The sequence below is a fragment of the Ostrea edulis genome, chromosome 6 (genome assembly GCF_947568905.1).
Source record: "Ostrea edulis chromosome 6, xbOstEdul1.1, whole genome shotgun sequence".
Lineage (NCBI taxonomy): Eukaryota > Metazoa > Mollusca > Bivalvia > Ostreida > Ostreidae > Ostrea > Ostrea edulis.
Window position 1 is genome coordinate 42,657,298 of NC_079169.1, and position 25,149 is coordinate 42,682,446.

The 25,149-nt window shown below is 36.0% G+C and overlaps 1 protein-coding gene across 26 annotated transcripts in view; it reads right to left on the bottom strand.

The window, feature by feature from the left end:
- The window catches only part of LOC125648400 (cytosolic carboxypeptidase 2-like), a 145,030-nt gene that overhangs the window by 14,876 nt on the left and 105,005 nt on the right, over positions 1–25,149 (bottom strand). For 24 of the 26 annotated variants that reach the window (XM_056139613.1, XM_056139626.1, XM_056139625.1 and 21 more), the window contains exons 10-19: positions 23,887–24,020; positions 23,576–23,764; positions 17,958–18,110; positions 13,660–13,805; positions 11,979–12,077; positions 3,955–4,088; positions 3,480–3,753; positions 1,712–1,880; positions 1,162–1,194; positions 121–192 (exon numbers count right to left, since the gene is read on the bottom strand). In XM_056139613.1, coding sequence (XP_055995588.1) covers positions 121–192; positions 1,162–1,194; positions 1,712–1,880; positions 3,480–3,753; positions 3,955–4,088; positions 11,979–12,077; positions 13,660–13,805; positions 17,958–18,110; positions 23,576–23,764; positions 23,887–24,020 — 1,403 coding nt within the window. The remainder of the gene's footprint in view (positions 1–120; positions 193–1,161; positions 1,195–1,711; positions 1,881–3,479; positions 3,754–3,954; positions 4,089–11,978; positions 12,078–13,659; positions 13,806–17,957; positions 18,111–23,575; positions 23,765–23,886; positions 24,021–25,149) is intronic. The other 2 variants (XM_056139623.1, XM_048875487.2) reach the window with 1 other exon arrangement.

Sequence of the window (25,149 nt, forward strand, 5' to 3'; positions counted from 1 at the left end):
TAGTCTCGTTTCCGGATACTATATTCTTGACTGAGCAGAAAAGAGATCTTTTTTAAACTAGATATTTTGGTTAATTTGGAAAGAGAGGTAAGTCTAGGTCAATGGAATTCTTAAACTCACCTTTTTGTTAAGGTTGCCAGGGTTACCAAGGGCATCATGTTGAGCATCAGAACAAGAAATAGAAGGCAAGGCCTGTTAGAGAGAGCCAATCAGAACCAAGGTCATAGTTTAAAGTAGACAAATCAGTCAACAACATGCAAATTAGAAATCAATAGGGTTACAACATATTAAATCATTATGTCTAAAGATAAGGATTAGAGAGGTCAAGTAAATAGTGCATATACTGTATATATGCTAAATATTGGGACACATACTGCTTCATCAATATTATAATATATATTCTATGAAAATTAAGATACAGCAAAATGAAATTTGAAAATGCATGCATTAAAACCTGTCACCACAAATATACCAAAATAACAAACATTAGCAAATATGATTTCATGATTTGTAAATACTGCACATACAAATTTGATACCATATATTTCACTATACAAGACAGCACTAATCATAAACAATGGCAAAGCTCATTTATCATATGGAATGACTACAGAATTGCAAACTTGTGTGGGAAATAAATGCAGATGTGTAAAAGACAAAATCATAAGCGAATGACAACAGTGACAGTATTATAGACAATTACTCTCAGTATCATGTGTATTTGAAAATTCTTGCTGTGCTCATTCAGAAACTTTTCTTATCAAAAGGTGATGGCATCAATTTATAATTGCAAGTCTGTGTCCAATATTGGTGTAAGATGCTAGTTGTCAGTGGGCTACCTGATTCGTCACAGGGTTTAAATGGGTTGAACAATCTCTTTCTTTGTAGGATCTCTCCTTAAGAAACTATATATATACATTTATGTGATAGCAGCAATGCCTGAAGTAAGCAATACAAAAGACAAAATAAGGCTATATTATATGCAAATAAGATGCAGTGGATTGGATGTATGAATCCACCATGATGATCTAGTAGTATCAGCAGAACAGTGCAACCCTTATACCCAACTGTTTGAACTATTATGGCCATGATTGACTGTGTTGAGACAGAGTGGGGCAGTTAAGATGTGAATATATATATAATGGCAACCATCCCACTTACCCCATGTAAATTTCTACTACATTGGAAACAATGCTAAGAAAAAATAGACAGCAGCTACAATCAGTTACAAAAACATAAAAAAAATCTAAATATTGAAATATTTTCTTATCAGCATGAAGAAAAACTAGAAACATACCCAACCAAAAAATGAATAATACTAATACAGAAAAAACTGCTTAATCCAACACTAGTGCAATCCATTTTACGGGACATTCCCACCCTTGTTTTCATTCTCAATTTCATATTTTCATTGTGTATTGCAACAAAAAATTGATCTCCCGGTCCATGTCAGATTAGACAGGTTTCAATCTAATAAAAACCAATGAGAACTCTAATACAATGTAATGCGTTGCAGTGATATGATGTTGACATTGGAATTTGAATAATCACCACCACATACATTCATAATATTTCAAAATATCCTATTCAAGAAATATTTCCACCACCAATCTCATTACCTGCATCATTACATACATATAGGTCAAATCATCTTCTGAGGTATGGCAGTTAGGACTAGCAGAGAAGCTTAGTGCTTTATGTAAACACCTACCGTAAGTGACTTAGAGCGCTCCTCCTGTTTTTTGTCTGAACTCCCTGACCCTCCCTTGCGTTCTTGATGTTCTTTATCTCGTTGCTTCTTGGACTTGCGTTTTTTCTTCTTTGGTTTGGAATCTGCTGCTTTCATTTCAGGCTCGGATTCACTGTCACTATCACTAGAACTACAGACACCATTTTCATTAACTTTACCATTAGGGTAAATTATCATTGCATATAATTGAGTGAACTACTCTTTAATTTGTCTAATCTTGTTTCCCCATTCAAATAATGACTTTTAAGGCATATATTATAAATGTCTTGTTGTTATGATTGCAAAAAAACTGGCGCACTGTGCAAAATAATAATGAAAATTTTCAGCAATTTAAATTTTACTAAAATATAGACATTCTGGTAAACTGATAAAATTTTATATACAAATTGACAGATTTTTAACAAAAATATTTTAGCATTTACGATATTTGGATCTGCAATGAGGAAGTGTTAAAAACATTTACATGTGTACGCTGATGCAGTTTGTCAATGTTAGAAATTTTTGTCTTTAATGTCTAAATGCCGGAGCTATGGTATACCCAACGGACTCTGAAAACAGGTATTGTTCCTACAGTTTCTCTCAATGCGGGCATTGGTCGCCTTTAAAGTCATCTAATACAGGCATTAAATTGGCAGACTCTGAGTTAAGTCATCCAATTCAGGCATTGGACGACTTTGAAGTCTACCAATGCCTGCATTAGATGACGTACTTCAAAACATGCCAATGCCTGCAATGAATGACTTCAGAGTATGTCAATTAGATAACTTTAGAGTCAATATGTACATTTACATTTAAAATGGTATTGCAGCGTATCCTGAAGAAAAGAACTAAAACAAGAGCCCCATAGGCTACATTGCTAACAAATGGCCCTCACTGATGTTCAACGGTTGTGATTTTTAATAGATTTTTTTTTAAAGATCTTTATTACCATGAAAAATTGTAACCCCATATTGTGGCCCCAAACTAACCCAAAGAGCCATGCCATAACCATGATACAAGATCACAAGGTAAAAAATCATGGTATGAAATGTAACATCTTGCCAAGAGGAATCTATATACAAAATATGAAAGTCCTACCTTAAACAGTTCAGAATATATTGCCTAGGTTAACTTTTTTTAAAAGGAAGTAGAAATCTAAGGTCAAGGTTACAAGGTCAAATATTTTGTTACCAAAAGAAAGGTCTTATCACAAGGAATGCACATCTGAAATAAGAAAGCCCGATCTCTAACCATTCAAAAGTTACAAGCAAGGTTTTTCAGACAGACAGCCGTACAGGACAGAAACAATACCCCCTCATACTTTAGTCATAGGAGTCTATAAAAACTTGAATCCACAGAACTTAAGAATGTTTGCATTTTGATATGATTTAGAGTGGCCCTGCTAATCTTGAAAAGAATTTGTTTTAATTAATTCCCTGTATATTCCCACATATAAAACTTTGATCCCCTATTGTGGCCCCACCCTATCCCTAAGGCCCCTGAATTGAACAAACTTGATTGATCCCCTATTTTAAACATATTTCATCACACAGAACATAAGAGGATTAGGCAGCAGGTAGAGCCTATGTAACCCTATGGTGGCCTACCTCTGGGGTATCTCTACATTAGGATATAAAATTACATCAACATGATGTTTTCCCTTTAACACCATTTTATACAACTATTTTCTGTGTATCTTGCTCAGATTCATGTAAATCTATTTTCTGTGTATTTGACCTTTAAATCTTACTCAGATTCCTGTAAGGCCTCACGGACATTGAGGTCTGAGAGTATTTTCAAACAGCCATCCATTGTCTTCAATGACTCTTTATCTATCAACGTGTCCACTTCTTTACGACTGAGACTGGCATGACTCTTGGAGTCTGCTTTCCTCTTCTTTTCTGTTTTGCGGCCCGAGTCGTCTCCTGAGTCAGCCCTGCCCTGGTACAGGAAGTGGTCGTCTATAGTGCTCTGTCTACCATCTAACACGGGCGTATTGTCTTGACTAGCATCAATTCCAGAGTCTTAATCAAACACAAGAAAACGTGTTGTAAATATCTTCTATAAATCGCAAATACTTGACACAGATACACGTACATTCTTGGAAATGAGTTGCTAGCTAGTGAAAAAAATACATCTTCATCTTGACAATGAATCGTCTTTCTTTAAAAAATATACTGGTTATTTAAGTGTCACAGAAAACAATAGGATTAAATGTTACCTACCAGCATCACTATTTTTTCCATTTTTGGTAGACAGTGAATGAAGATTTGGAATACTTGCACCAATCATGCCTCTTTGTTCTAACACTTGGTTTGTGATATACCTTGTCATGTCCAACACAACCTCTGTCTGTTTACTGAAACATCAGAATTATATTAAATGAATTTCAAATTCTAACGAAAACTTTCCATGCTAAAACAGATATACAAAACCAAGTTCCGATAAAGCTTTCCCATCACAAACTAAACAGAGCACAATGTTATGTTGCTTTACACAAAGCAAAAATTCTAACGAATGAGTAAAACGATGTTTTAGAGTAACTTTACACAAAGAACAAACTCAAGAAATTTAACAGTCTGTATATCTCTAAATTAATGTATAAAACTTACTCTCTTGTTGTCAAGTAAAAAAAAAAAAATTATAGATTTTATTCATAGTTGGACTATGTAGATAATTTGAATCATCACAAGACCCCAGTGTAAGGTGTAAATTGACCAATTAGCCAATTATATACTCAAGTGTTCCACCTCCACAAAGCAGCACTGGTGATGTTTCACCTATGTAAACACCTACTTATGACAGCCACACTATCCTCTGGCATTCAACCAAATCCAGGTAAGGTCCAAGAGGAATTCATCACATGGGTAACAGTGGGTATACACTACCATCATTTCGAGAGATCGAGAGTGAAAAAAAAATGAAATGTGTTTTACTGGACCCAACTTCACTTCAAGAGATCGAGAACTTTGAGAGATCGAATGTTCAAGAGATTGATAGTAAATTTGCTTTGTTATATACTAGACAAAAAAAATCGGGACCATGATTTCACTTCGAGAGATCGAAGTCCGAGCCATTGAGAGTCACCAGTATATATGCATGTAAAACTTTGATCCCCTATTGTGGGGGCCCCAACCTACCCCTGGAGGTCATGGTTTTAGCAAACTTAAATCTACTTTATACCAGGAAGCTTTCATGTAAATTTCAGTTCTTCTGGCCCAGTGGTTCTTGAGAAAAAGATTTTTAAATGACCACCCCCCTTTTTGCATTTTTGTGATGATCTCCCCTTTCAAGGAGGCATGGTCCTTCGTTTATAAAAAAAACTTGAAGCCCTTCACTAAAGGATGCTTTTTGCCAAGTTTGGTTGAAATTGGCCAGTGGTTCTGGAAAAGAAGTAAAAAATGTGAAAAGTTTACAGACAGACGATGGACAACAGGTGATCAGAGACGCTCACTTGAGCTTCCAGCTCAAGTGAGCAAAAAGAATTTAAAAAATAATTCCTTATGTATTCCCATGTTAAACTTTGGACCCCCAATTGTGGCCCCACCCTAACCCCTGGAGTTACAATTTGAGCAAACATGAATCTGCACTACCTGGGGATGCTTGCATAGTAATATTATCAACCATGGCCCTGTTGTTCTTGTTGAGAAGACTTTTCCTATATACTTTCATCCCCTATTGTGGCCCCACCCTACCAATGGGGACTATGATTTAAACAAACTTGAATGTACATTATGTCAAGAGGCTTTCTTGTAAGTTTCAAGTTTCTGGCCCAGTGGATTTTTAAATTACCCCACCCTAGTTTTACATTTTCTTGATTATCTCCCCTTTGAAGGGAGTATGGCTCTTCCTTTGAACAAACTTGAATCCCCTTTACTCGAGAAAGATTTTTACTCAGTTTGATGGAAATTGGCCTAGTGGTTATGAAGACGAAGTGGAAAATGTTAGTTTACGAATAGATGGACAAAATGGATGAACAAGATGTGATCAGAATAGCTCACTTAAGCTTTCAGCTCGTCACTATTTGAATTGACAATTGTTATAAAGTAATGTTGCCTAGGATTCAGTAATATACAAATAGTCTTCATCGTGTGCCAGAAATGGTATTACAACAAATGTGTTGATTTTGAAGCAGAATATACTCATTACCATGCACAGTTTTTTCATGGTCTTGCTGATCCAAAGCCAGAGATAGACATTAACTTTTTATCCCACTTGCCCTTCTGGCAAATAAACTCAAAACTTTTACTTGTCCAAATGAAACCATAGCTGTCCAAATTTTTTTAGACTCTAACATAAGACTTAGTCTAATACATTCATGGGAAAATGTCATTGAAAGTTATAGATAAGAAAATTACAAAGCTCAATGTAGGGAAACGGACCTTTTCACTGCAAAATAACGGACTAGGAATGTAACACGAGGCCAAGTTTTGATAGATGTGTTTGATTCAAATGATGTTTTATTACAATTTTAAACAAGTTTCAAAAGTGTAACCGGTAACAAATCAGTTTTTATTCAATAACTCATTAAAATACCCATGCATGCTATCAATTCTGCAAATTGTATTGCTGGTAAGAAAATACAAAGTACTGGCAATAGTGGGTGTTGCACTGCATGAATTTCGGACATGTTACAGATCTCATACTGCTGTCAGTGTTAATGAAACCCGAAAATCAGGATTGTCATGCCGCCTGAATCTCACATTTTCTTTTTAATTCGCAGATTTATTTTTATTTTCAACATCACCTTTTCTTTTATCGTCTTCTGAGCATTTACTTAACTAAAATACTTATACGATTGTGAAGTTGCCACTTTCTAAGATAAGTTGTACATCAGAAAGTTGGTTATTCGGAACGACTTACCGATCTAGGATACGGTACGATTTATTAGAATGAGCCATCACTAGTAAAAATAATCTAACGATTCGGTAAAGAAAAAAAAATATACGGAGTTGGACTTCACTTTCTAATATTTGATATCAATCAAGCTTAACACAATTATTAAAATTATCACATTTCCTTCTGAAATAATCACTTGCCCCATCGGGTAAGTGTGTAATGAGTTTCACTTGTCCGAACTGGGTTTTCACTTGCCTTGGGCAATAGGACAACTGTTAATGGCAATTCCTGAAAGCTAATAAATGCAATACATTTGTAGCCATTTGTGGTACCTCGTTCTGCAGAAAATTAGTATTTATAGGCTAGTATTTTAATTAACAATAAAAAACCCCAAAACAAACAATCTAAAAATAACCTAAAGCCCTGTTGTTGGAACCATGCCCATATCATAGGACCTAAACACTTGTACATGTGACTAGGTCTATATATCATACTAAACACAATGTACATGTGACTAGGTCTATATATCATACTAAACACAATGTACATGTGACTAGGTCTACATTTCATACTAAACACAATGTACATGTGACTAGGTCTACATTTCATACTAAACACTTGTACATGTGACTAGGTCTACATATCATACTAAACACAATGTACATGTGACTAGGTCTACATTTCATACTAAACACTTGTACATGTGACTAGGTCTATATATCATACTAAACACATGTACATGTGACTAGGTCTACATATCATATTAACACTTGTACATGTGACTAGGTCTACATTTCATACTAAACACAATGTACATGTGACTAGGTCTACATTTCATACTAAACACTTGTACATGTGACTAGGTCTATATATCATACTAAACACAATGTACATGTGACTAGGTCTACATATCATACTAAACACAATGTACATGTGACTAGGTCTACATATCATACTAAACACAATGTACATGTGACTAGGTCTACATATCATACTAAACACAATGTACATGTGACTAGGTCTACATATCATACTAAACACAATGTACATGTGACTAGGTCTACATTTCATACTAAACACAATGTACATGTGACTAGGTCTACATATCATACTAAACACTTGTACATGTGACTAGGTCTATGTAAAAGGATGGAGGTTATTCCGCTGTGCTTTACTTATCTTGGATTTCATTTACACTTAGTGGTCTAGAGGGGCTCAGTCTCAATCAAATATCTCCTAAACCATCAATAATTTGTGAACAATCCTAGAGTCCTCACCATTGTGTGTAATGCAATGTTGTTGAAGTTCATACTTATATTATGTACTCAAACTTTAATGTACTGAAAAAAAACTATATATATTAATGTATTCCCATTGTGAAAATCACACTATTAGTTATATCAAGTGTATCTACCACATCAACAATAACGGGAAATGGAAAATTTGGGTATTTTTTTCATGGAACTAAATTTACATCATAGGCACATGATACTATAGGATTAAACATTCTTTTTGAAGAATAGATTGGTGTGTAAATTCTGGACATTTTACTCCCAAACTGAATAAAAGTGCTGTGTACTTTTATGTTAAGTTTGTGAGTAAAATGTCCAGAATTTACACATCGATGATTCCTATTCCCTCCCTGTATCATCAATGTCATCAATCTGAATAGTTCCTCGCACTATCAATGTCATAAATCTGAATAGTTCCCCGCACTATCAATGTCATAAATCTGAATAGTTCCTCGCACTATCAATGTCATAAATCTGAACAGTTCCCCGTACTATCAATGTCATAAATCTGAATAGTTCCCTGCACTATAAATGTCATAAATCTGAATAGTTCCCCGCACTATCAATGTCATCAATCTGAATAGTTCCTCGCACTATCAATGTCATAAATCTGAATAGTTCCCTGCACTATCAATGTCATCAATCTGAATAGTTCCCCGCACTATGCTATTTGTTTTCAGGCGCATATGTATACATAGCGTTTTTGGATTTATTAATGTGTAAATTCTCATTTTGCTTTATTTTTGTCCAATCAAAATGATTGTAATAAATCACATTGGAATTAGAATTATATGCCAATAAATGAAAAACTAGATGATTTAATGAAACCATATTCAATCTGAATGCTCGTTGATATATGACAATTACATATTCAATCTGAATGCTTGTTGATATATGACAATTACATTTTCAATCTCAGTGCATGTTGACATGATTTAATGAAACCATACTCAATCTGAATGCTTGTTGATATATGACAATTACATGCATATTTCAAAATGATTTTCAAAAGGAACTTGTCAACAAATAAATATAGGTCAACAAATTAATATCATTACTAAACAAAAATGGGATATATGTCTGAGATTGCTTGAACACAGACTCACTGGAGGGTCAACTCTTACTGGATAATTGTATTAATCAAAGGAATCATATTAATTAAAGGAATCATATTAATTAAAGGAATCTTAGGAATTATCAAGCAAAGACATAATACTGTAAATGTACTATTCTCTGTACATCTAAGAATACCATGACATTCACCAAAGATGGTCAAGTTAATTAGAATTGTAAAACACGCTTATAATGAACACACTCATAATGAATTCACGCTTACTGTGAAGTGATATTTATTCCCATAATGACAGGAAAATGACGAAAATTTTTATTTGAACTGTTTTTCACTGGCCCTGGATGTTTACTATAACTGTCTTTTACTGTAATATACTGATATATTATAGCAAGAAAGAACACAGAATTTACTGATTGATTAAATTGCTTCTGCAAGGCAAATGATCAGATGTAAAGTAAAAGAGAACAGTACTGCAGGTAAAGAGGGTGTCTATTAGACAGGACGTGCCACTCATGATGTGATAAGTAAAATGTTTATATACATAAACATAAAAACCCTAGAAAGGGAAAACAACAAGAGGCCCATGGGCCACATCGCTCACCTGAGTCACCTTGGTCCATATCAGAAGATTTTCCATATCTATTTGCATGTAAAACCGTAGTCCCTATTATGGCACCAAACCTACCCCTGGAGGCCATGGTTTTTGCAAACTTGAATCTACACTATGTCAGAAAGCTTTCATGTAAATATGAACTTCTTTGGCCCAATGGTTCTTGAGAAGAAGATTTTTAAAGATTTTCCCTATATATTTGTATGTAAAACTTTGATCCCATCCTACTCCAGGAGGGCTTGATTTCAACAAACCTGAATCTGCACTATATCAGAAAGCTTTCATATAAATCTCAGCTTTTCTGGCTTAGTGGTTCTGGGAAGAAGATTTTTAAAGATTTTTCCTATATATTTGTATGTAAAACTTTGACCCCCTATTGTGGCCCCATCCGACCCCCAGGGGGGGGGGGGGGGGGGGGCATGATCTTAGCAATTTATAATTTGCACTATATCAGGAAGCTTTCATATAAATCTCAGCTTTTCTGGTTCAGTGGTTCTTGAGAAGTTGATTTTAAAAGATTTTTCCTATAAATTTGTATGTAAAACTTTTATGCCCCCCTTGAGGCCCCATTCAATCTCCGGGGTCCATGATTTTAACGAACTTGAATCTGCACTATATCAAAAACAACAACAACAACAAAAACAAAAAACAAAAAAAAACTTTGACCCCCTATTGTGGCCCCATCCAACCCCCGGGGGCCATGATTTTAATAATTTAGAATCTGCATTATATAAGGAAGCTTTCATATAAATCTCAGTTATTCTGGCTCAGTGGTTCTTGAGAAGAAGATTTTTAAAGATTTTCCCTATATATTTGTATGTAAAACTTTGATCCCCTATTGTGGCCCCCATCCGACCCCCCGGGGGCCATGATTTTAACAATTTAGAATCTGCATTATATCAGGAAGCTTTCATATAAATCTCAGCTTTTCTGGCTCAGTGGTTCTTGAGAAGAAGATTTTTAAAGATTTTCCCTATATATTTGTATGTAAAACTTTGACCCCCTATTGTGGCCCCATCCGACCCCCGGGGGCCATGATTTTAACAATTTAGAATTTGTATTATATAAGGAAGCTTTCATATAAATCTCAGCTTTTCTGGCTCAGTGGTTCTTGAGAAGAAGATTTTTAAAGATTTTCCCTATATATTTGTATGTAAAACTTTGACCCCCTATTGTGGCCCCATCCGACCCCCGGGGGCCGTGATTTTAACAATTTAGAATCTGCATTATATAAGGAAGCTTTCATATAAATCTCAGCTTTTCTGGCTCAGTGGTTCTTGAGAAGAAGATTTTTAAAGATTTTCCCTATATATTTGTATGTAAAACTTTGACCCCCTATTGTGGCCCCATCCGACCCCCGGGGGCCATGATTTTAATAATTTAGAATCTGCATTATATAAGGAAGCTTTCATATTAATCTCAGTTATTCTGGCTCAGTGGTTCTTGAGAAGAAGATTTTTAAAGATTTTCCCTATATATTTGTATGTAAAACTTTGATCCCCTATTGTGGCCCCATCCGACCCCCGGGGGCCATGATTTTAACAATTTAGAATCTGCATTATATCAGGAAGCTTTCATATAAATCTCAGCTTTTCTGGCTCAGTGGTTCTTGAGAAGAAGATTTTTAAAGATTTTCCCTATATATTTGTATGTAAAACTTTGACCCCCTATTGTGGCCCCATCCGACCCCCGGGGGCCATGATTTTAACAATTTAGAATTTGTATTATATAAGGAAGCTTTCATATAAATCTCAGCTTTTCTGGCTCAGTGGTTCTTGAGAAGAAGATTTTTAAAGATTTTCCCTATATATTTGTATGTAAAACTTTGACCCCCTATTGTGGCCCCATCCGATCCCCGGGGGCCAGGATTTTAACAATTTAGAATCTGCACTACCTAATAAAGCTTATCTATAAATTTCATCTTTTCTGGCCCAGTGGTTCTTGAGAAGAAGATTTTTTAATGACCCTACCCTATTTTTACCTTTTCTTGATTATCTCCCCTTGGAAGGTGGCCTGGCCCTTTATTTTAACAATTTAGAATTGCCTTTACCTAAGGATGTTTTGTGCCAACTTTGGTTGAAATTGGCCCAGTGGTTGTTGAGAAGAAGTTGAAAATGTGAAAAGTTTACAGACGGACGGACAGACAGACGCCGGAATACGGGTGATCAGAAAAGCTCACTTGAGCTTTCAGCTCAGGTGAGCTAAAAAGACAAAACTCGGGTCAACAAGGGTGTGGTGAATGTGCAGGTGACTCCACACACTGTAGGCATTATAGCTGCATACCTCAACCACAAATTTTTCTTTTTTGAATTTTTCTTGGGACTAAAATGATAAATGAAATCTACTGTCACCACTTGCACACTAAGATCATTTCTTACATTAAACATAATTTCTGAAGGGATACTGTGACCACTCGAATAAAATATAAACACTTACGATTTGCTTTCCTGAGCTACTTCATAATCTAGCACCACTTGAGATAACACTCGCCCCATCTCCATAAAGTCACCAATATTGAAATGACGCAATTCTTTCCTATGGATGAAGAAATCAATTGTTAGACAACTTTGTAATTAGGCCACATAAAATTAATTCTTTGATTCTCACGCCAATTTTCTCAAAAACAGATGAGAGAGGGAGGCATTTTTCTTCTTCAATTTTTTAAATCCCGAACTTGTCAGAAAAAAAACTTTAAACATAAAAGTTCTATAACTGAAACATATATACAGTAGTCAACATGGTGATTTATTGAAACTGTGTATAATAATCATTGACAAGATTATTTGAGTTTATATCAAATAGTCCGTATTAATTTTGATACACCCTGTAGGTCGGGTCTACATGACTTTAGCCGCTACATGGTACAAGTTAATTATATGCACTATGTCACACTCGGTACTCCCTGTGATCGAACTCATTCATTACACATTTTCCAACCGAAGTCGATAATGGTATGTGATGACTGTTTCTGCTCTAAAACCTGGTTGTTTCCCCCATCTGCTTCTAAAGCAGGGGGCAATTTACAGTACTAAAAGCCGTTAAAGTTAAAACAAGTAAACTAACAGTGGGGCCACCACCGGGGACGGTTGGGGCCACATCCACCTCACTTCAGTAAGGGGATGCTACAGTCTGATGCATGTATCTACATACCAGGTAGCACTGCAGGAGACAGGGTGAGAAGGGCGGGTCTCGCTTACCTCCTTAGAATGCTGGTGTCCATTCTGGTCTGGGCACTGAATGTTTTACTAGGGGCCCCCCAGTGTACCCCTTACAAGTTAAGTTAAACTGGCTCATTGGGCGACTCCCCAGTTAATCTTTATTTAAAGTCGGACATGGTACGGTAAAAACAATACAACATCAGCTCTAAAGATACTTTGATGCTATCTTAGTATATCGACAGAAGTTACTTTGTAGCTCAGTGAATAAAGCACCAGACTTCAGACACACAGATCCAGCAAAGAATTGTGTTTACATGAATACGTGTATCACTAGTACATTAAACTTTTATCCAATAAAATTCCTTTGTTAAGTAAATTAATATTTAAACAATAAAATTCCTTTGTTAAGTAAATTAATATTTAAACAATAAAATTCCTTTGTTAAGTAAATTAAAATTTAAACTTTTAATATATGTCATGTGTTATTAGTAATTATAAAAATAAACTAGACTTTATCTGAATGAAATATTTTAAGACAGATTAATTTGCTTCAATACCAAATTAATCTCATTTAATTAATGGAAAAACTTTTTTCCAATGTTGGACGATATAAGAATCGAACGAATTAATCAATACCGAAAGTCATCATAGTACGAGTTAATGCGCTTCCTCTTCCGTACCAGACACGAGTCAATTAGCACAGAAATATTGCAGACGCCCTATCACCAACTTTTTATTTCATTGACAATTCGAAAAAATCGGCAATGCGGCAACTTCAAAACAGGTGTGCGTGAGCCTGAGAAGAGTAATTTTAATTTTATTTGGCCTTAGTTGTACTTCTAATAGAACAGATAATCCTGAGAGGCCTTTAAAGATTCAAGTCTCATTCATATACTTAGTAAAAGTATTCTATTGAGAGGTGTGCATGTAGAAGCACTTTCCTTAATTTTCTGCAGTACCTGTTAAGGATAGTGCCACTAAATGTGGCCTCCAGTGTAAAACTGTTTAGGACCCTCATTTGGCGCCACATTACCACGCGTCCTGTGGACTCCTTACACCTTTTGATTTGGAATTTGCAGGATGGAAAAGAAAACTTGTCTGGAGACTGAAAAAGAAATAAACAATATAAGGCCCTAAAAGTATGTCACATACTTCTGTTGTAAGTAGTGTGCAACATTGTAAACTTTATATAACAAATATATTGGCCTAAATTGGTGTTCTGTGTTTTATACTCTTTATCAAGAGGAAATTAACTGGTTGCCATATTAGGTAATTTGGGGTCATTGATTGGCAAATTGGTGGTAAAAGAGTTTTCTTTTATGAGGGGTGAGATATTTCTTAATTAGATGCAAAAGATAAATTTACTAGAAAAGGATTTGCAAACTGGGTCAATATGAGAAGTATATTAGACTGCACTGTCTATATGAATTCCACTTAGTTTTTCAGTGGTAACATTTTCTAGAAGATGACCAGAAACTTGGAGATCTAAATTAGACTGAGAATTCATTTCTGACTTTCTTTGATGTGTACTACCCAGGAGCAGACATTTTGTGTTTGATCGGTTTAAATCATTTGCTTTTGTAGACACCATGTGTCTGAATGAATGTCTGTATACCAGTAGATAATGAAAACAAGAGGTACTGTGAGCAATGCTCACTAAGAATACCCCCCGCTTACTCCAATCTCCCAAAGGGTGTTGGTAATAGGTAAAACTTCAGTATTATGATCCAAAAGGTATCTAGGAACACAGCATCTCCATGCGATGAAAAAAGCCATTAAAGAATTTAAATGGAAACCATATTGCTACTTTGATGTCCAGTGCGCTTGACCTTTGACCTTTTGACCCCAAAATCAATAGGGAACATCTTCATCCCATGGGTAGTCCATATGTATTATATGGTGACTGTAGGTGGAAAGGATAACACTTTAGAGCCCAGAAACCATATTGCTACTTCAATCTCCAGTGCACTTGACCTTTGGACCCCAAAATCGATAGGGAACATCTTCATCCCATGGGTAGTCCATATGTATGATATGGTGACGGTAGGTGGAAAGGATAACGCTTTAGAGCCCGGAAACCATATTGCTACTTCGATGTCCAGTGCGCTTGACCTTTGGACCCCAAAATCGATAGGGAACATCTTCATCCCATGGGTAGTCCATATATATGATATGGTGACGGTAGGTGGAAAGGATAATGTTTTAGAGCCTGGAAACCATTGTGTCTACAGACGGACGGACGGACAGACAGACGGAACCTGATTCCAGTATACCCCCCCCCCACAACTTGTTGCGGGGGGGTATAATAAGTCACTGTTACGTGTAATGCCCTATCATCAGCAAAAAGGTCTAGTTTACAATGTTTATTAATGTAACAGTAATGTACAATAAAAAAGTACCATAAAAATAGCAAAGGATCAGAGATACTGTGAATATAAGACTCTCTTATGAGTAGCCATGAAATATAAAGTGATTCCACCCGAGGGTTGCAAAAAAAGCTGTGAAACTTAAGGCTGTGCCGAGGTTTTTACTGCTTTTTTGCAACCCTGAGGGTGGAATCACCTTAATATTACATGGCAACTCATAAAAGAGAAATTTTCTCTCATAATTCTAGAAATTTTCCATTTTCCTTGTGCATGACTAGCGACACCATTTTGAGAATTTTCCAATTAATTAATTTTTCGCTGTACATTAAAAATAACACCAGAATCGAATTCTATGACCTTCATTTTGGCAACTACATTGCTGACAAAATATTGGCCGACAAGTGTATAAGTGAATTGTATTAGAGTTATTCCTCTTTGAATAAAAGCTAGCTCTAGATTGTGTATAAGCCTATATGACTGTGCACACAAAAAAAATAGCACTTATAATTTTGTTGTTTTATCTACGATATATTTCTTAACTCTTTTTCACAATTTATGACACCAATAGCTTTAACACAGAAAACAGACACAAGATAAAAAGTAATTCTGTTTGTAATACTTTGTGAAAGTACACAATAAATCAATAATCAGAGTGATACGTAACGTCACTCGGCAGCTCATCAGCGCAAAACATTTTGACAGACCTAATCAGAATCTGAATCCACAACTGCACGCTTTCTTCTTAAAGGAGCATTGATATTGATATTAATTGAGCAGTTATTTAATGACGAGTGTGTGAAGAGAGATTCCAAGTGGTTTTTGTTGGGCATGGATATGGGCATGGATAGACTTTTCATTTTCCACATGTGCAAGGACTCGAGTCTCATGGACATTGGAGGCACTTTTTTACCTGAGAAACATAGAGGGACAGTAGACATTGGCATAGTGAATGTAGAGGTAGGCCTAGAACTAGTAGACCGTGTGGGCTGGGTTTCTGTGAACTGGCATAATGCACTGGATGACATAGATGTACTGGACAGGATTTTCGATATGAAGAATTTGTTACTGTTGTTAAGCGCGCGGTAGTTGTTCAAGGAATGTGTATTTTTGTGTCCGGTCACATACACCTGGCAATTATCAGGGACATTACAATCTGTCATTTTTTGTACAAGAGCTTTGCGGACACTAGTGTTCGTCAATTGAGGTAAGTTGAATTAGAATATTCATCCACGTTAGTTGATTATTATGTCATGGGATATGAAAGATAAACGTCACGTGATATGAAAGATAGAAATATCTTTCATACATTTCTTTCATAGCATATCTGTACCTTACATACTTTTATATGAGAGAAATCATTTTAATTCGTGGGTCCAATTTGTTCGTGGGTAAGCAAAATTTTGAAGGTTCGTGGGGACATAATTTTGTGGGTAAGCGATACAATGTCACTAAGAGATATAACTCTACTTGGCTTAAAAAATGTTTGAGAACACGTAAATTCGTGGGTAACAATGACCCACGAATATCAACCCCCCGCGAATGATATGATTCCACAGTAGATCCTGATGTAATACCTCGAGAATCAGAGGATATGGAGCCTATCGTGCACATTAAAGTCAATGATTTAAACCACTTAAAATTGCTAATGGATTAAACTTTAACATTTTAGCTTCTTAATAAGTTTTCCGTCCAATGTTTCGTTTGATACATGCATCAAACAAAGAATTATAAGTTTTATTTCTTATCATTTAATTATGTTTTTAAGATAGAAAAACAAGTAGTTTCTCCCATCAAAAAGCTTGAATTAACGTTTTTGAAATGGCGCGTAATAATACATATATGTAAGAATGAAAACAACAACAAAACGGCATGGCTGTGCGTTCAGGTCAGGAACAGTTACTGTGCAGATTTAAATGGATTATACGTCAAATTAAAGGTGCAATGGTTGAAAGCTGAATTAGATATAAAGGAAAATAACAAGTGGTGACTGGATTTATGCTGCATTGCGTTGGAGGAGGCGTTGAACACTGGTTGTGTTGTTGGAACGGCGGAATGCAACTCGACTCCATTTCAATATCGAGTAAAAAGTTCAACACCTCTTCATCTATATGTAAAATGCACTCGTTGACTGAGCCCCATATAACGCAGTTCAATTTCATTAATATTTACCAGATCAGAAGTCGCCACTTGCTCCGTCATGTTATCGATCTCGTAAAGCAGACGATTCATACCGGGAACTCGTGTAATCTGTCTACTTCTACTAGTAAGTGGTCTACGTCATCAAGTTGGCTATTCTGCCATGTCATCGCCTATGTATGTTGTTTCTTTAAATCAATTTGTATTTTATTCATATCTTTAGTTTTGCTTATTTTTGATAGCAATGAAAAACAAAAATCAAACGAATGCATGTCGTTATATATAATGCTTGTGTAGAAAATCCTGTTCTTTAAATAGCGCTAAAATTAGAACGGGGCAGACGCATTCCAGAGAAAAGTAGTCCCGCGTGCTTAGTGCAGATGAACTCCGAACGAAATTTTGACAGAGAAATCAAACGAATTTTTCAACCAATCAGCATCGTTGATAAGTCATCACTTTAAAAAGTTATTAAATTATTTTCAAATCAAATACTTCATCAAAATCCAAAACTGCAGTGAGATTCCATTGATACATTACATAAGTTTACGGACGGAACGATAGACGCACAGTCACTGGTCTTTCTATGTTCCTTTCTGCACTGTGGAGGGGGACAATGAGAAGTTGGTATTGCCATGTTTGTTTCCACGTGTATAATAAAACCTTTTGATACATAATTCCCTCACATTATTATCAAAAGGACATATTCTAAGATAAAATGATATTCATTCTCAACTTCATTGAGAGAACAGTATTACCCTTTGTGACATGAGCCATGGGAAGAGCCTCTCTCTGAGATAGGCCTGAGCAGCACCAATCCCCTCTTCTGTCTCCACTTCTGATGTGTTGTTTCCATACATGAACACATTGTGTTTTCTGCTGTGTCCATGTAGGTCACAGTATAGGACAATCTGAAATTAACATTAAACAACAGGTAGGTCACAGTATAGGACAATCTGAAATTAACATCAAACAACATGTACAGTACACGACACCACGAGTTCTATACACCCCATCATGGAAAGACCACAGCGGAAAATCCACGGTGATACACTGTGTCCTCAGTGTTCCATGGTGTGTGTTATTTGGGAATACACACAGCTTCTAGGAGCTTTGTTCTGGCCACGGGCACCTTGTAGGAGATGTGAAAATGTGCCGCAGGCCAAATACTCATGATAAGGGTGGAATTTTAAGAAAAGGAAAATTGTCAATATTTTCCCTCCTGATACTTATATTGTTTTTCAGCATTTTGAGCCAATTCCAACGATACCAAACACTATATATTATGTTTTTAAGAAAACCTGGTTTTGAATTTTTTTCTTTTAGTCTTCTTTCTTCATTAAAATATTCTTCAATTCTATGTTTAAATAATGCGTACTAGCAGGCAATTCCTGTTTTGAATGCGAATTAGTATATTCAATAAATGAAAAGCATACATGTACAACATTGTAATAGGGATATTTAATAATTACCGATGTGCTCTTTCTCTCTCTCTCTGACAAATGCGCTGTTTAACATAATTACTTCCATTATATTGTGTTAATAGGCATCTTGACAAATATAACTTGATCCAATATAGAAATAGAGCATTGTCGATGATTAACAAATTGAAATTAATTTATTACATAATTAATAGAGCAAAAATACAAACCATCGAATGATTTATTTTTAAAATCCCATTAAAATTACATTTGACGGAGACTTATGTTCAATGTACTTTAATAGAGGTTTTCATAAAAAAAAATGTTCATTGGGAGTGTCTGGATAATGCAATGATTTTTGTATAATAAGTATATACCATGCAAATTCCTAGTAGGGTCTTTGTCACAGTATAACTAAATTACGGTTAGCTAGTTTGGGTTTTGACTTCTTATGAAAAGTGTGAAATATATTCGGTCCGCGAGATATCAGATCTAGTCTAAGATCATGGGTATCTTGTGCTGACCTAATATATTTCACACTTTCCACAAGAAGCCAAGCACTTCTGTTGATTTCAAATACACGGATTAGCTGACCCTCAATTGTTCTACTGAGGCGAAAACCCCTTTGAATTTGCATGGAATGTACAAGTTATACACAGGTCATTGTTATAGTCATACATCACAGTACCGCTAACCCGACAAACATTTTTTTTATTATTTTAAATAAGTTATTGAATGACGAAGTATGACCAAACTGCAGATTTAACTTTATATAGAGCCCCGTGCTAACATTACTTAATATACATTTCAATGTATCAGAAGGGGTATGTTGTCGGTTAAGTTGTGTAAAATTCTTGACAAGCAATAAAATAACAACAAAAAATGGTGCTTAAATTGTCTGATTACGAAAACCTTAAATTGTGTACATGTGTGTTGTGTGTGTGTGTGTGTGGGGGGGGGGGGTGTAGTAGTCTGAAACTGTCTCAATTCCCCCTTCCTACTTCAATTTCTTAAATCGTACAGTGGGTAGGTCGCCACAAGTTTTCTAATTACACCCTCTCCGATTCTACGTGCTTGTAATCAATATTTAAGGATGTAAATCCTCGGTGTCAAATGCCAACTAGTTCATGAAAACAAGAGGCCCATGGGCCACATCGCTCACCTGAGTCCATATCAGAAGACTTTTCATATATATTTGCATGTAAAACCGTAGCCCCTATTATGGTCCCAAACCTACCCCTGAAGGCCATGGTTTTTGCAAACTTGAATCTACACTATGTCAGAAAGCTTTCATGTAAATGTGAACTTCTTTGGCCCAATGGTTCTTGAGAAGAAGATTTTTAAAGATTTTCCCTATATATTTGTATGTAAAATTTTGATCCCCTATTGTGGACCCATCCTACCCCAGGGGGCCATGATTTTAACAAACCTGAATCTGCACTATATCAGAAAGCTTTCATATAAATCTCAGCTTTTCTGGCTCAGTGGTTCTTGAGAAGAAGATTTTTTTAATGACCGTACCCTATTTTTACCTTTTCTTGATTATCTCCCCTTGGAAGGTGGCCTGGCCCTTTATTTTAACAATTTAAAATTGCCTTTACCTAAGGATGTTTTATGCCAACTTTGGTTGAAATTGGCCCAATGGTTTTTGAGAAGTAAAAAATGTTAAAAGTTTACAGACGGACGGGCAGACAGATAGACGGACAGACGAACGGACACCGGAATACGGGTGATCAGAATAGCTCACTTGAGCTTTTAGCTCAGGTGAACTAAAAAGACTAATATCAATATAAACAGAAATGACTTAACGATTATTTGCTTTTATTCATATTCGTTATCGATTATTAAAATCTTTAATTGCTATATGAAATCATTTTAAAATTTAGATGCATTAGATAATGAAAGCAACACACACACACACAGAGAGAGAGAGAGAGAGAGAGAGAGAGAGAGAGAGAGAGAGAGAGAGAGCAAGCATTGATAATCATTGATTATAATATTCATGAATGTATGCAGATACGTTACGTGAAATTTTTCAGCTGGTCCGGGTTAGGACTAATGAATGAGTCCCCCCCCCCCCCCCCCCCCCTTCTAAAACGATGTTACGTGCTTAGCTGTCTATCTCCCTCTCAGTCAAAAATAAAATAAATACATGCTATATATACTACAACATCAATGGATTTACTGGATAATTCTTCGATTTCACCTTCATAATACATGTTAATGCAAGCGGACTATCTAGGCATTTTTCCATCTTCGCTAGCCAAGATTATTCGTCCACGAAGGCACAGATGACCCAAAACCCATTACTAGCGGAGATGAGATGAATTTTACCCCCGTATTATGTTATAACTGACCAAAACCTAGTACGTTTGTTTTACAACTTTCATTCAGAAGACGCGCAAGTTTGTGAGTCACTGAATAAACGAGAAAACATCTGCATTTTTATTTCAATCGTTGTCAACTCTATACTTTGTGATATTTCAAGACTACATGTACTCAATTCAATTTATTGGATCTCATCACCATTATGCAATGGTATACAAAAATATAACAAGAGGTACTGTGAGCAATGCTCACTAAGAATAGCCCCCGCTTACCCCAATCTCCCAAAGGGTGTTGGTAATAGGTATAAACTACCTCTTTTCTGAGTGTAAAAAACAAATGGCATGACAAACCGAACCATATTGTTACTTCGATATCCAGTGCGCGTGACCTTTGACCGTTTGACCCCAAAATCGATAGAGAACATCTTCATCCCATGCGTAGTCCATATGTATGATATGGTGATTGTAGGTGGAAAGGATAACGCTTTAGAGGCCGAAACCATATTCCTACTTCAATGTCCAGTACGCTTGACCTTTGACCTTTTGACCCGAAAATCGATAGGGAACATCTTCATCCCATGGGTAGTCCATATATATGATATGGTGACGGTAGGTGGAAAGGATAATGCTTTAGAGCCCGGAAACCATTGTGTCTACAGACGGACGGACAACCCGATTCCAGTATACCCCCCCCCCCCCCCCCCACAACTTGTTGCGGGGGGGTATAATAAATTAGCCCCTTAAAACCCGGGTTTTTAAAAATATCTAACACTAAGTTGATCAACGAAGGTTGCATATGACATCACTGTACCATGTGACTATCCAACTAATTAACTAAACTTTTTGAAATCAGGGCTTAAATTTAAGTCCGAATTGTGGTTAATTATTGCAATATTTCGGTGAAAGAACTATTAGAATTAATTATTACAAGCATAAGGAAGACAAAATACATATAATTTTGTATACCTTGTGTCCTTTAAAAGTAGGTAAAACTCAAAGGTCAAGTTTACAATGACAACAAGTGGTACTGTGAGCAATGCTCACTAAGAATACCCCCCCCCCCCCCCCCCCCCCCCCCCCCAATCTCCCAAAGGGTGTTGTTAATAGGTATAAATTACCTCTTTCCTGAGTGTAAAAAAGAAAAGGTATGACAAAACCTTGGGTAGTCTTCTCTAGGAGTGTGCTTGACCTTTGACCCCAAAATCAATAGGGAACATCTTCGTCCCATGTGTAGTCCATATGTATGATATGGTGACTGTAGGGGGAAAGGATAATGCTTTAGAGCCCAGAAACCATATTGCTATTTTGATGTCCAGTGCGCTTGACCTTTGACCCAAAATCCGATAGGGAACATCTTCGTCCCATGGGTAGTCCATATGTATGATATAATATGGTGACTGTAGGTGGAAAGGATAACGCTTTAGAGCCTGGAAACCATTGTGTCTCCAGACGGACGGACAATCCAATTCCAGTACACCCCCCCCCCCAAACACACAACTTTGTAGGGAGGGGTTGGGTATAAAAATGTTGGTACCAAAAGAAAGGTTTTGTCACAAAGAGTATGAAATGTGAGAGCTCTATCACTCATCATTTAAATGTTACGAGCAAGGTTCAAGTTTCAGACAGATAGGACAAAACAAGATGCCCCCAGTATTTAGTCACAGTCATGGGGCATAATAAAAACTTGAATTCAAAGAGACTAGGAACATTTGTATATTGGTATGATATAGTGTGGTCCCACTAATCTTGAAAAGAATTTTTTAACATTAATTTTCTGCATATTTCCATATCAATTTAACTTTGATCTCCTATTATGGCTCCACCCAAATACCTTTGGCACCCCTGAATTGCACAAACTTGATTTTGCACTATATGACTGCATATAGATATGAATAAATCATGGCTCTATTTTTCTGGAGAACTAATGTGGCCTCATCCTACTCCCAGGGACCACAATTCGAAAAAAAAATTGAATCTGCAGTACCTGGGAATGCTTGTATACGAATATAAGTAATCATGGCCCTGTTGTTCTTAAGAAAAAGATTTTTAAAGATATATTCCCACATAAAACTTTGTCAGTGCAAAGATACCAGTCATGAGAGCGTTGATAGTAACAAGGAGTCCTTGGAAACCAAAGTGCATGTTCCAAGTCTGTCAGACGCAGTTATCTCCCTTATGATATCAGAAATTTGTCAGCAACAAAACTACAGTCTACTATTGAAGACAGACTGTATGCCTTGAGCATATTTTGTTGACAAATCTTTCTGACATCTGGCCATACATGTACTTGCATGATTGAAGCATATCAATTTGACAGCATTTTTATGGTTTCATTCAACAATCCATCAAAATAAATTATATATAAACATGTATATTTTTTGTATTAAAACATTTCTTCTAAAAAATAAAGGCTTTAATTTCTCTTAGAGAGATAATGCAAATGCTAGTATATTCGTATACAAATGTATATATGAAGAACAAATCAGATTTATATTGAATTCGTTATAATTGATTTATGAATTCACTTTTATGTATAGGGAATTACACTTATAGTGAATTACTGTACATGACTTGCAAGGCTCTTAACTCTTAGATGTGAATGGTTTTCTATACCAAGCTCAAACTTACATCATGTCGTTCCAGAATTTTTTCCATCATACTTTTGGTAAACCATACTGTTGGAAAGCTCTCCTTCCTTGGATGCCGGTAATTTCGGTTCAAATCTCTGGCTGCCAAAGAACACCGATAATTTCCCACAATCACGCCATCAGGATTGAGCATGGGAACTACTTTAAATATAAACCTATTGCGAAGTTCCTAAAAAAAATTTGAATAAAATTGTATTGGAAACTACAATGTACACACACACATATATATACACACATTACATTTTTTGAAGTTGTTTCACTTTTGGAATATGATATGGATGACAGTCTTACTTTTGCGACAGGATCTCCACTAGTGATAAAGTCCAGTAGACCTTTCATCATCCAACTGGCTTGAGATTCTCCAGGATGGACACGTGCTGTCACCACTACGACCTTCTTCTTGATCTGCTCTTCTCGGGAGGTATCTAACAAAGAACAGAATCTCCATTCATTTCTATAAAAACAAGGTCTTCATACTAGCCATGAAAGGGTCCTCTAGTAATCATCAGTTGGCAATGAACACATTAGGCTTGATAAGTTTGATTAGATATGCTGAATGGGACAGGTCAACTTGCTTCCAGACATTGTCTCATACAACACATCACATTTTGAATACAATTACCGTACAATAACTTTATATGGTGGGATAAGATTTTGAATACAATTACTGTACAATAATTTTATATGGTGGGATAAGATTTTGAATACAATTAGGCCACATCAAATCGGATCTCTGGTTCTCAGACAATTGTTTTTCAAAAAATGGGTAGGTAGGGGGTTTAGTTTTTCAGTTTATCTCCATGTCACAAATGGGTAGGGATTTTTTGTTTGTGGTTTTTTTTTTGTGTTGTGAAGAAAGTTTTACAAATGGTATTCAACACTGTATAGCTTCTTTTCATTGTTTCTTGTCATGTTTTATATGTATGTCATGCTTTTATATTGTAGATCTTTATGCAAATAAAGTGAATACAAAATAGTATGTTTTTTATCATTTTATTCAAGTATACCAAAAACTACTTCCAGTAAATTTTTGGCATGGTCATGAATTGTAAAAGAATTGTTGAAAAAACCTTATCGCTGTCTGCCGTTTTGTTTCGACCTACGAAAACGTACTTCAACTCAGCCTTGCTTTCATCAATTTGTTCCTTCACGGTTTCAATTTCTTTAAATTCACCGCCCAGAAGTTTCTTGCAAAGCGTATCAACTGTCAAGGACGAGTCTACCGGTATAATTGTCCATGGAACAATCTGTTTTGAGTTAAAAATAATCTCAATGCTGACAAGAACTGTTTCTGTCACCATATTGTTTACATCAACTAAGCAGCACATCTTATTCAGCAAGACGTTTTACAATTTTGGCGCCAAAACACGAATTTTATTTTGACGGATCAAATACGGGTGGCAGTGATTTTTTTCCGGGGCGGCAATAAACTTGTATCAGCGGCCGATTTTTTGGGGGTGGCGGCAGTGTCCGAGAACCAGAGAATCGATTTGATGTGGCCTTGCTGTACAATAACTTTATATGGTGGGATAAGATTTTGAATACAATTACTGT